The sequence below is a fragment of the Stegostoma tigrinum genome, chromosome 4 (assembly GCF_030684315.1).
Source record: "Stegostoma tigrinum isolate sSteTig4 chromosome 4, sSteTig4.hap1, whole genome shotgun sequence".
NCBI classification, from domain to species: Eukaryota; Metazoa; Chordata; class Chondrichthyes; order Orectolobiformes; family Stegostomatidae; genus Stegostoma; species Stegostoma tigrinum.
In genome coordinates, this window is record NC_081357.1 from 7,750,411 (window position 1) to 7,763,021 (window position 12,611).

General features: G+C 41.2%; 1 protein-coding gene across 2 annotated transcripts in view; it reads right to left on the minus strand.

Moving 5' to 3' along the window:
- LOC125452813 (inactive tyrosine-protein kinase 7-like) overlaps nt 1–9,404 on the minus strand; it is a 212,741-nt gene extending 203,337 nt beyond the window's left edge. For both annotated transcript variants that reach the window (XM_048531693.2, XM_048531694.2), the window contains exon 1: nt 9,093–9,404. In XM_048531693.2, coding sequence (XP_048387650.1) covers nt 9,093–9,144 — 52 coding nt within the window. In that variant the 5' untranslated portion in view covers nt 9,145–9,404. The remainder of the gene's footprint in view (nt 1–9,092) is intronic.
- Between the last annotated feature and the right edge of the window lie 3,207 nt (nt 9,405–12,611).

Sequence of the window (12,611 nt, forward strand, 5' to 3'; positions counted from 1 at the left end):
ATTACTCCACTACAAGAAGGAATGCAACTGTGCTTGAAACGATGCAGAGATTTGCCAAAATGATTCCAGAGATGAGGTATCTTACTTACAAGACAGGAAAAACTGAGGTTGTTCCCTTTGGAAGAAGGAAATTGAAAAGAGATTGAAGAGAGAGAGAGCTTTAACTACTAAATTAAGACTGTTTTTTTTTATTTAAACTAAGGAAAAAATGTTCCTATTACTGACACAACTAGGACGAGAGGACACAGCCTTCCAATTAAAGATAAAAGATGCAAGGGGATGTGAGAAAGAATATTTTTTAAAATAAGCCAATAAAATGGAACCCACTATGAGGATGATCAATGAAGTGAAATGCATACAAGAGAGAAATAAGCTTGACGGTTTCCAAGGAAAAAGCTAGGGAAACAGGGCTAACTGACCTGTTTTACAGAAAGCATGTATGAACTGGACAAACCTCCCTTCATGCCATAATGAAGGGGGATATGGAAAGCAAGCCATAAACCATGGGACAATACGTTTGACATAGGGCTGGTACATAGTGGACTATCACCTAAAGTTGCATACACAACTTGGGCTCTGATCTGAATTTCAAAGACTGCAAGAAACATCTAAGTCAATACATGAATAAACTTGCAGAAAAAGGTAACTGGCAAATGAAGTGGAACATTGCTGAGTGTAAAGTGATATATTTTTGTAAGGAGGTCATCACTTATTTCTTGGATGCTGAGTGCATGACTAAACAGATGTCTAAAACCAATTACACAAGTTAGTAGAACCAAAAGAAAATGACAAGGGGTATTTCTAGATCAATGAAATTAGACTAGATTTGAGAGCAGTATGCATCATGGCAATATCACTGAAGCAGACAAGGACAGCAATGATAACAGTTGGCAGAAACCCCTTTACCTTGTTTCAACCGTTAGAGCCAAAGGAAGGCACAGGAAAACCGGGAGGTGATTCCTGGATATTGTTTCAGTGTCCCTTTTGATGGGCCAAGTGGTTTAAATCAAGAGATGATATTGCAATGGAAGAATACAGTTTGGAAATTCACTTCTAAAATATTTAACATCCGAATCAATGAATTGAACAGATGTGCCTCAGGCAGGATTTGTTTTACAGCTAACTTTGTCATCAGCAGATTTGGATATATGACTTTTTAATGCCATTGTCCAAATCATTCATAAATAATGTGAATAACTGAGGTCCTAACACAGATCCATGTGGGACACCAGTGGTCACATCTTGCCAATTTCAGTACATTCCCTATATCCTATTTTCTGTTGTCTGTCACTCATTCCATATTCTAACCATGTTGGTAGTTTGCCCTCAATTTCATGGGCTTCCACCTTATTTAACAGTCTCTTAATTAGGATTTTATCAAATGCATTCTGGAAAGCCATATAAACAACATTGATTACATTCCACTGCCCAATACTTCGGTCACCCCTTCACAAAATTAAATGAACCAATCATGAACCCACGATGGCTCCCCCCGATTATCTGAAAATTTGAGTTGTTCATTTACCCCATCCTGGATTATAGGCTCCAATAATTTTCCCAACACAGATGTGGGCTAACTAGCTTTCTTTTTCCACCCTTCTTAAAAAGCTGAGTGAAATGTGCAATTTTCCAGTCCTGAGGGACAACTCTTGCATCTAGGGAACTCTGAAAAAATTATAAACAAAATCAGAAACTGCTGGAAAAGCTCAACAGGTCTGGCAACATCTGTGGAGAGAAACCGGAGTTAACATTTCGGGTCCAGTGACCTGCCTTCAGAACTGATGGCAGCTAGGAAAAAGCTAGGCAAAGGAGTGGATAATGGTCAGCCTAGAAGAGTGAATAGCTACTAATGCATACTACTGGCAACGAACAATGGATTGTGTAATAGCAGACCATGCGATAACAAGGCCTGATGTGTGGGGTTGGGGTAAGGACATGGGAGAAGGTGCCTCAAACCCTAAAATTGTTAAATTCGATATACAGTCCAGAAGATTAGCATGAGATGCTGTTCTTCCAGCTTGCGCTGAGCTTCACTGGAACACTGTAGCAAGCCTGATGTTGGCCAGAGAAAAAGACGGTGTGCTGAAACGGTGAACATAGAACAGTACAGCACAGTATTGGCCCCTTGGCCCACAATGTTGTGCCAACCTGTTATCCTAAAGTATCTGACTCTACTACCACTGCGGCAGCACATTCCACACACTCACCACTCTGTGTAAAGAACCTACTTCTGACATCTCCCCTATACCTTCCTCCAATCATCCTAAAATTACACCTCCTCATAATAGTCATTTCTGCCCTGGGAAAATGTCTCTGACTATCCACTCTGTCTACGCCTCTGATCATCTGTGCAGCTCTATCAAGCCACCTTTCATCCTTCTTCGCTCCAATGAGAAAAGCCCTAGCTCCCTCAGCCTTTCCTCATAAGACCTGCCCTCCAGTCCAGGCAGCATCCTGGTAAATCTTCTCTGCACTCTCTCTAAAGCTTCCACGTCCTTCCTATAATGAGGTGACCAGAACCGAACACAATATTCCAAGCATGGTCTAACCAGGGTTTTATAGAGCTGCAGCATAACCTCACGGCTCTTAAACTCAATTCCCCTGCCAATGAAAGCCAACACACCATCCATCTTCTCCCTATCAACTGGAAGTTGGAAAAATTATAGCTAGGGAGTCTACAACATGCTCCTCTACTTCATTTAACATCCTCAGAAACCATCAAGTCCCAGGGATTTATCACTCCTCAATTCCATTAATGTCCTAATTTATTAATGTTTTGTTTATATTAATTTTATTCAGTCTCTGTCCCTGATCCACCATTAATTTCCTCAGGACCTCAAATTAAAGCTATCCTCCTTTTTCTGTTGTAAATACTGAAGTGAAATAATTATTCAACGTCAGCCATTTTCCCCATGTCATTGGTAGTATTCCCACTTTCAGTCTTCAGTGGACCAACATTGCTCCTGACCATGCACATTCCCTTTTATGTAACTGTAAAGCTTCTCATTGGCAAGAACCTTGTCCCTTTTAGTAGCTCTTCGAAACTGCTTTGTGATATTCTTTTAGTCTTTATCCTTCTCATTGAACAGAATCCATGCTGTTTTTTCCATTTTTGCAAATTCTTTCTTTTGGTTTTATGCTGTCCTTTATCTCATGGGACACTTGCCAACACAGTGAAGGAACATAACACCATTCAGAGCAAGATGCCCACTTGACTAGTGTCTCCATCAGCACTTTAAAATAACTCCCTTCACCAGTGGAACACTAAGATTGCAGAGTCTATAATGTACAGGATAGACTCCAATAACTCGATCCTTCTTTAGGAGTACAGGGATCTAGGTGTACAAGGCCACAGTTCCCTGGAAGTAGCAACACAAATGATAAGGTGGTTGAGATGGCATATGGCATGCTTGCCTTCATCAATCAGGGCACAGAGTTTAGAAGTTGGCAATGAAGAACTTTAGTTATGCCATATTTGGAATATTGCATACAGTTCTGGTCATCACACTACCAAAAGAAACGAGGCGCTTTGGAGAGAATACAGAAACGGTTTACCAGCACATTGCCTGATTTCAAGGGTATTAGCTATGAGAAAAGATTAGACAAACTGTTTGTTTCCACTTGAACATCGGAGGCTGAGGGGTAAACTGACAGAGATTTACAAAATTATGAGAAGCACAGATAAAATAGAAAGTCGGAGTTATTTTTTCCAGGGTAGAAATGTCAATTACAAGGGACATTGGTTTAAGATAAAGGGGAAGTGGGGAGTTATTTTCTTCCCCGCAAAAACACTCGCAGGGTATTAAATGCCTGGAAGACTGCCAGAGGAGATGGCAGAAGCAGATACAACAATATTTGAGAGACATCTTGATAGATACATCAGTTGTCAGGGAATAAAGGGATAGGAACCACAGCGAAGCAAAAAGTTTTTTGTTTAGAAAGCGGTCATGATTCAGTACAGGCTTGCTGGACCAAAAGGCCTGTCCTATGTTGGACTGTTCTTTGTTCTCCACGGTATGTTCCAAAAATCTTTCTTACTGTGAGTAAATGATAATAACAGCAGGCACATGGAAACAGCACCTGCAAGTTCCTGTTGTCAATAAACTGTTGCTTGGTCAAATATTGGAATTTGGTCAGATCAGCACTACATATATTGGATTTTGATCAGATCAGCACTACATATTTGCCCAAAAATTAAAATAACACTCAAAGGGAAATACATGACCTGCCCGAGGGGCATGAATAGACCTCATTTGTCTGGTATAAAGAATGCAACTTAAAAGGAGTACACATTTTGTATATTTAATAAATAAAACACATCTGTAATATATTTCAATAACTGGAATTTGCACTTATGGGATGGTTCAGAATTAAATATTCCCAAATGAAGTTTGATTTGGAATTCTGTAACCATTTTTGGAGTGAATACTGAATCATAACCTTTTGACTCAGACCGGATACCACTATGACAAAATTGATATGAATCCTGCTGTTAATTCCTATCATTTAATTCTTTTGGTAAGAATTGATCGGGGGAAATCGTGATTTCTGTCCTTTACCTGAATAAGATTAATTGTCACAGACTAGGACACGTGGACAAGGTTCAGACGGAGTAAGCATGGATTCACGAAAGGGAAATCATGCTTGACAAATCTACAGGATTTCTTTAAGGGTGAAACTAGTGGAGTTAAAAGGAAAACCAGTGGATGTTGTTTATTTGGACTTTGAAGGCTTTCAACAAAGTCCAACATTAGGCATTAGCATGTAAAATTAAAGTGTATAGGACTGGGAGTAGCATTGAGATGTATAGGAAACAGGCTGGCAGAGTGGGCACTAAGTAGGAAATAAACAGATCTTTTCCCTGAATGGCAGGCGGTGACAAGGGAAGTACCACAGGGATAAGTGTTAAAACACCAGCTATTCACAATATATATTCCCCATTTAGATGAGGGAAGTAAACATAACATCCAAATTTGCAGATGACGAAGCCTGAGTGAAAAGGTGAGTTGTGAGGAGGATGGAGAGATGTTTCAGCACAACTCGGGCAAATGTACAGCAAATGCATGAATAAATAAGAGGTTATCCACCTTGATATCAAAAACAGTAAGGCCGATTATTGGAATAGCAATAAATTGAGAGCAGTGAATGTACAGCGATACTTGGGTGACCTTATACACTCAGGAAAGGGAAGCATTCAAGTGCAGCAAGCAGTAATGGTGACAAATGGTAGTTTACCCATGACTGAGAGGATTAGCATAGAGTAGGGATGTTTTGCTGCAATTATACAGGGCAATAGTGATATCACATCTGGAATACTGTGTAGCTTTATCTGAGGGAGCCTGTTCTTGCTATCAGATGAGTGCAGTGAAGTTTTTTTAAAAATATAGAATCCCTACAGTGTGGGAACAGGCCCTTTGGCCCAACAAGTCCACACCTCAGAGCATCCCACCCAGACCCATTCACCTAAGCTACACATCCCTGGACATTATTGGCAATTTAGCAGGGTCAATCCACCTAGCCTGTAGGGCCGATCAGGGATAGCATAGGGAACTTGTGTGTGGAGCCTGAGGAGGTAGGGGAAGCCCTAAATGAGATTTTTGCTTCTGTCTTTACGAAAGAAACCAACTTTGTAGTGAATGAAACCTTTGAAGAGCAGGTGTGCATGCTGGAATGGATAGAGATAGACGAAGCTGATGTGCTGAAAATTTTGTCAAACATTAAGATTGACAAGTCGCCAGGCCCGGATCAGATTTGTCCTCGGCTGCTTTGGGAAGCGAGAAATGCAATTGCTTCGCCACTTGCGAAGATCTTTGCATCCTCGCTCTCTACTGGAGTCGTACCTGAGGACTGGAGAGAGGCAAATGTAATTCCTCTCTTCAAGAAAGGAAATAGGGAAATCCCCGGCAATTATAGACCGGTAAGTCTCACGTCTGTCGTCTGCAAGGTGTTAGAAAGGATTCTGAGGGATAAGATTTATGACCACCTGGAAGAGCATGGCTTGATCAAATACAGTCAACACGGCTTTGAGAGGGGTAGGTCATGCCTTACAAACCTTATCGAGTTTTTTGAGGATGTGACTAGAAACGTTGATGAGGGTCGAGCTGTGGATGTGGTGTATATGGACTTCAATAAGGCATTTGATAAGGGTCCCCATGGTAGGCTCATTCAGAAGGTCAGGAGGAATGGGATACAGGGGAACTAAGCTGCTTGGATACAGAATTGGCTGGCCAACAGAAGACAGCGAGTGGTAGTAGAAGGAAAATATTCTGCCTGGAAGTCAGTGGTGAGTGGAGTTCCACAGGGCTCTGTCCTTGGGCCTCTACTGTTTGTAATTTTTATTAATGACTTGGACGAGGGAATTGAAGGATGGGTCAGCAAGTTTGCAGACGACACAAAGGTCGGAGGTGTCGTTGACAGTGTAGAGGGCTGTTGTAGGCTGCAGCGGGACATTGACAGGATGCAGAGATGGGCTGAGAGGTGGCAGATGGAGTTCAACCTGGATAAATGCGAGGTGATGCATTTTGGAAGGTCGAATTTGAAAGCTGAGTACAGGATTAAGGATAGGATTCTTGGCAGCGTGGAGGAACAGAGGGATCTTGGTGTGCAGATACATAGATCCCTTAAAATGGCCACCCAAGTGGACAGGGTTGTTAAGAAAGCATATGGTGTTTTGGCTTTCATTAACAGGGGGATTGAGTTTAAGAGTCGTGAGATCTTGTTGCAGCTCTATAAAACTTTGGTTAGACCGCACTTGGAATACTGCGTCCAGTTCTGGGCGCCCTATTATAGGAAAGATGTGGATGCTTTGGAGAGGGTTCAGAGGAGGTTTACCAGGATGCTGCCTGGACTGGAGGGCTTATCTTATGAAGAGAGGTTGACTGAGCTCGGTCTCTTTTCATTGGAGAAAAGGAGGAGGAGAGGGGACCTAATTGAGGTATACAAGATAATGAGAGGCATAGATAGAGTTGATAGCCAGAGACTATTTCCCAGGGCAGAAATGGCTAGCACGAGGGGTCATAGTTTTAAGCTGGTTGGTGGAAAGTATAGAGGGGATGTCAGAGGCAGGTTCTTTACGCAGAGAGTTGTGAGAGCATGGAATGCGTTGCCAGCAGCAGTTGTGGAAGCAAGGTCATTGGGGTCATTTAAGAGACTGCTGGACATGTATATGGTCACAGAAATTTGAGGGTGCATACATGAGGATCAATGGTCAGCACAACATTGTGGGCTGAAGGGCCTGTTCTGTGCTGTACTGTTCTATGTTCTATGTTCTATCTTTGGACTGCGGGAGGAAACCAGAGCACCCGGAGGAAACCCACAAAGACATAGGGAGAATGTGCAAACTCCACACACGTCAGTTGCCTGGGGGTGGAATCGAACCTGGGTCCGTGGCACTATGAGGCAGCAGTGTTGAACACTGAGCCACCTCAACTATAGTGATTCCTGAGTTGGCTAAACTGGCATGCAAGGATAGTTTGAATCACCTAGGATTATACTCACGAGTTCAGAACAGGGTTGCATGGGGATGGTATTGGAATCCTAGATAGGGCAAATGCAGGAGGGATGCTCCTGGTGGCAGGGGAGTTAGAACCAGGGATTACATTCTAAGGATACAAGGTAAACCATTGAAGAGAAATGTCTTCACCCAGAGAGCACTAAACTTGCGCAATTCGCTAACACAGAAAGCCGCCCAGACCAAAATGTATGAATTCCAACAACCGGATGTAGCTGGGTTAAAGGGGACAAAATATTTGAGGAAAAGGAGAAACAAAGCTATGAGTTGGATGATCAGTCTTATAATAAGGAATGCCGAGCAGAGTCAAGAGGCTCAACGGTCTACTCCTGCTCTTACTTTCAATATTTTTATAAATGCCCTTTTCAGTTCATCTTCAAAATTGCCATTTGGCATTGATACCACACGAAAGCAAATACTGGCGCATGCCGAAACTTGAAATTCAAACATAATATTGGAAGGACTTAGCAGATCTGGCAGTATCTTTGCAGAGAAAGGGTTAACGTCTCAGATCGCGATCTTGTAGAAGATGATCCGAAAAGCAAGGTTACAAAAAGAGCCTCGAGCATTTCTGGTCAGCTCTCACTTCGTTATGCTAACATTAATGAATTTAGTCGAATTCACATGCTTGTGCGCAAGTGTGAAAATGCCGACGTTGATAGGATGTGAACATCTGCTTGCGTTCGTCAAAAACGGCAGATCCAAAGAAAAATTGAGCTTCTAAATTGTTGCTGAAAGGTCCAACTCTGGTGAGCGAAACTAGAACAAGGGGAGTTACGAGATCTACTCAAACCAGTTAAGAGGCATCTCGACTACCGGCATATGGTTTCATAATTCTTCGAGAAAAATTGTCCCAATGAAAACTGCTGAGCATAGATTTTATTTCCACACGCTCTGGAACGCACCCCCCGAAGACCAAGTCACAGCAGTTTAAATTACTCCTCGTTAAAGGCTCAGCTCTAATGTACTACAGGATGGAAAAGTCAAAAACTTTCCAATCCCTATTTATCATGACATCTGGTTGCAATAATCACATAACGTTTAAATCTGTGTTTTACAACTCATTTATCATCCGATTTTCTTTTCCTAGCACTACGCCAATTTGAGGAGCTTCCCCCGGCCCCACCACCAAAGTTGCAAATTAAAACATCCAAGAATAAATCGATTGGTGATTCACTTTTTTTTGAGGAGGTAGTTATGGAAGTCTCTCCAACATGTACAATTTTTATAGGATTAATTTCCAATCACACGTTGCGGTGAAGGTTCAGGGCGAAGAAATATTCTGAAGGATGAGCAAAGAACGCTCGTTCGGAATTCCTCTCAAAATAACCTGTTTTTTGTTTAAGCACATCGGCAGATTTATTTTTCGTTCACGGAATGACTGTTTGTTCACAAACCTCCTCCGTCTCCCAGCAGCCCAGGAAGAGCTTGAATACTTAACAGGATTTTTTTAAACCCCACCCACTCACTCGCAGGATTATGAACCCACCAGGGGTATTTAACAAATTCGTACATCGACGTTTATTACCGGGCGTCTCGCCAATTATTTATTCTCAGCCGTGTCCGATTCCCTTGGCTTTACCTTGCATCAAGACCGCCGTGGCCCCGAGAAGCACTGCCATTCTCTTCGCCATCGAAACCCACAACTCAACACCACAAATTACATGGGGGGTGGGAGGAATGCAGAGGCAGGCAAGGTCTGGCTTCTTCACTTTGTAGGTCGCTGTCCCCCGATCGGTCGACTGCCTTTTATTCAGCGCTTTAACTCTGGTGCTCCCATCGTCCGGCAGCGCTCGCACTCAGACCGACACCGAGCGCGGCGCGAGCGAATAGCCAACGGAAAAAAAACCGCCACCACCAACAAACTTGCTCACCGGAAACCTTCTTCCAGGAAAAAAGGTTGTTTGATCGGGAGATGCGCTGGCCAATCGTCGCCAGGTCTCGGGGGCAGGATCAATGATATTGTCCAATGAGATTGTTAAAGGCGAACAGGCTGTTTCCGGTTGGATGAAGTTTGGTTGCATTGGGAATACCGCTTTGTTGATTTGAGGAAAAAGGTGAGTTTGCCGTGATTGTTAGGAGATGTAATAACAACTTGGAGAAAAAGATATGTAAACTTGTAAGTGTAACGGCAGAAATTTGTTCAGATTTTCGTCGAAATAAACGTTTGAATCGTTTGAAATTTGCAAGACTTTACAAATATCAGTTATTTTCTAACAACTCCGCGCCTGGTCAGTCTGTTAATAAAAACATCAGGGTGTTGGCCGCTTGACAACGGCTTCTCCAATCTAAGGCGGTGTTTTGTCTCCGAGGAGCGGGTTTAGAGGAGAAGACTTTTAGGATTGGAGGTAGGTGAGAGGAGATGAGTACTGAAAAGACGGGATAATTACATTCCTAAGGCGCCCTTCACAAAGTGTGTTGGTTAAATTAAAGCAGGGTACTATGGATACTGAAAATCCCACATTGAAGATGCTGGAGAAAATCAGCATCGCGGAGAGAGAAAAGCGAGAACTGAGAGAGAATATCGTTTCTGAGTCGCGCATGATTCTTCCTCAAGAACTGCCAGAACTTATTGCTTTTATTCAGAGGCGCATAGTCACCCAATCATAGAATTGTGAGTGCAGATGGTCATTGTCGGAGCAGTTTTAATTTCGTGCCAATCTCCTGTCTTTTCTTCCTATCCCTGTACATCGTTTCTCTTTAAATAATCATCTGATACCCTCTTGACTTCTTCAGTTTGAACGTACCTCCACCACTGGCGGGCATTGTTATTCCAAAGCCGAAGCACTGGTACTGTGAAAAAAGATTTTTTTGGCCTGGCATTAGTTTATTTTGCAAAACACTTATTAAACTACCCTCTGATCTTTGATCTATTTGCGAGTAGGAACAGGTCCTCCCAATCCAATCTCCAGCCCCCTCATAATTTGAAACTTTGTCAAGTCTCTTCTTAGCCTTCTCCTCTCCAAGGAAAACAATCCCAATCTCTCCAAGCTTTCCTCATAACCTAAGTGTCTCATCCTTGGATACATATACCTATTCAAAAGTCTGTCACGTTAAGATTTATTTTACACTGTTTAAAATGTTTATTGAACTAATAGCCTTCAATCACGGGTTCTCCTTGATGTGGCTTGGTGATAGCAACTTTGCCTCTCAGTGAGTACAGTGAATGCTACACTGCTGCAGGATGATAACCCTGTCTGCCCCCCAAGGTGTAAGTATTGCCAGTATTCGGAGAAAGCAGGGGAAGTTTGAGTGTCTTGAGCAACATTAATTTCCTTAGCCAACATCACCGAAAAAGTAATTTATCAAATTGCCATATGTGGAGTAAAACAAAAGTAAAATACTGCTGATGCTAAAAATCTGATATAAAAATGGAAAATAGCGGAGATGCTGAGCAATTCTGGCACCATCTATGAACAGAGAAATAGTCTTTCAAATCTATGACCATTTATCATACTCGTGGAACATTGCTGTGTGACACTTGAGTGTCATGTTTGACCCTGTATTACAGCAATGATGACAATTCAATATTAATTTATTGGCTATGGAGGTGTTTACAGACAACCAGAAGTAAGGCATAGCATTTTATAAATGCAATTCCTTTCTTTATGTATGGATCTTCTGTGAGTTTAAAAGATATTAAACAAACATAGGTCAGAAATAAGATTGTTGGTTTTCCAGTACCACTTGTGAAATGGATTCTTGGAAGCACTAGGTCTGGATCTTGGCTTTGCTATCTGGAAAATAATTTGTTTCTTCACTGGAAGGAAGGAAGAAAGAAACAAAATCAACAGAAGTGGATAACCCTAGTGTAATTTCAAGTGTATGTCTGTGGTATATTAAGTGTATAAAAATGGAAGGGAAAATAAATATTAGAGGGAAAGGACAAGCCTAAAATTTTAAATATCAGCTTCTATAATTTATTGAAGTCAGTGTATGAACCATCCATTTGTTTTTCAAAGGCTATGGGAAGATTTGGATGAAAAATGACAACTATAATGTAATACATGCATCCAGCTGACAATTCTTAAAAGTCCATTTAAATTCTCTTGTTTACACCTCAAAACACTTAATAAGTGACTGAGATAACCATAAAGATTCCACTTTCTCAACCTCAACCCTTGCTTCAAATATGGTGACCCTCATATTAAACCATTACTAGTCCTATCACTTTAATGAGAGAATAGCTGCATGGTTCTCTGGGACTATGGCAACTTCACCTTTAATGATTCAAATGTAACATGGTCAGTACATTTTAACTTAGTCCATAAAATGTGGAACCGACCTTACAATTGAGGTAACTAAAGCAACAGTAAGCTACTTAGTTTGTAAGGAATTTTCAGCTGTGAATAAACTACGTTATTTCACAATCTGTGATAAAGAAGAAGGGCACTAGGTTGAGAAGCTTTCTGCTTGCACTAGTCAGAGTCATGAACACACTTCACAAGATTAGTATTAGTAATGCAAGTTCCAAGAAGGGCTCTGGAAAATGGTCTTGATTGGTTTCAAGTAGAGCTTTGTTTGTTAATTTCCAAAAAAAATCTATTAATAAATGAGAAGTTTTTTGGGATAATTAAGAGAACCGTATTACCATTCGTTTAATGAAGAAAGACTGTGGAATTGAGGTGCAGAGAAATTATTATGCAGACTCAGCATGAAATTGAGAAGACTAATAGGATGTTATCATTTATTATGAAAGGAATTGAACATAAAAGTAAGTAAAAGTTCTGTAGAAGATTCATAATAGAATCAAAATATTAATTTATGTTTCGCTCTCCATAGATGTTGCCAGACCTGCTGAAAAAAGATTTTTTTATACTGGCATTGGTGAGACATCTTGAATACACCATGCAGTTTTGGTCTTGTTATTTAGAGAAAGATGTAAATGCTTTGGAATGAGGTTTACTAGATTAAAAATTAATAGAAGTGGATTGTTGAATGTTACGTTAGAAAAGCCAGGCTTGTTTCTGTTGGTGTTTTGACTTGATTTATAATTATTGTCACACGTACCGAGAGTGAAAATTATTGTTTTGCATGCTAACCAGACAGATCATATACTTATGTAAGGTATGAGAGTAGTAGACCAGAATGCAGAATGTTG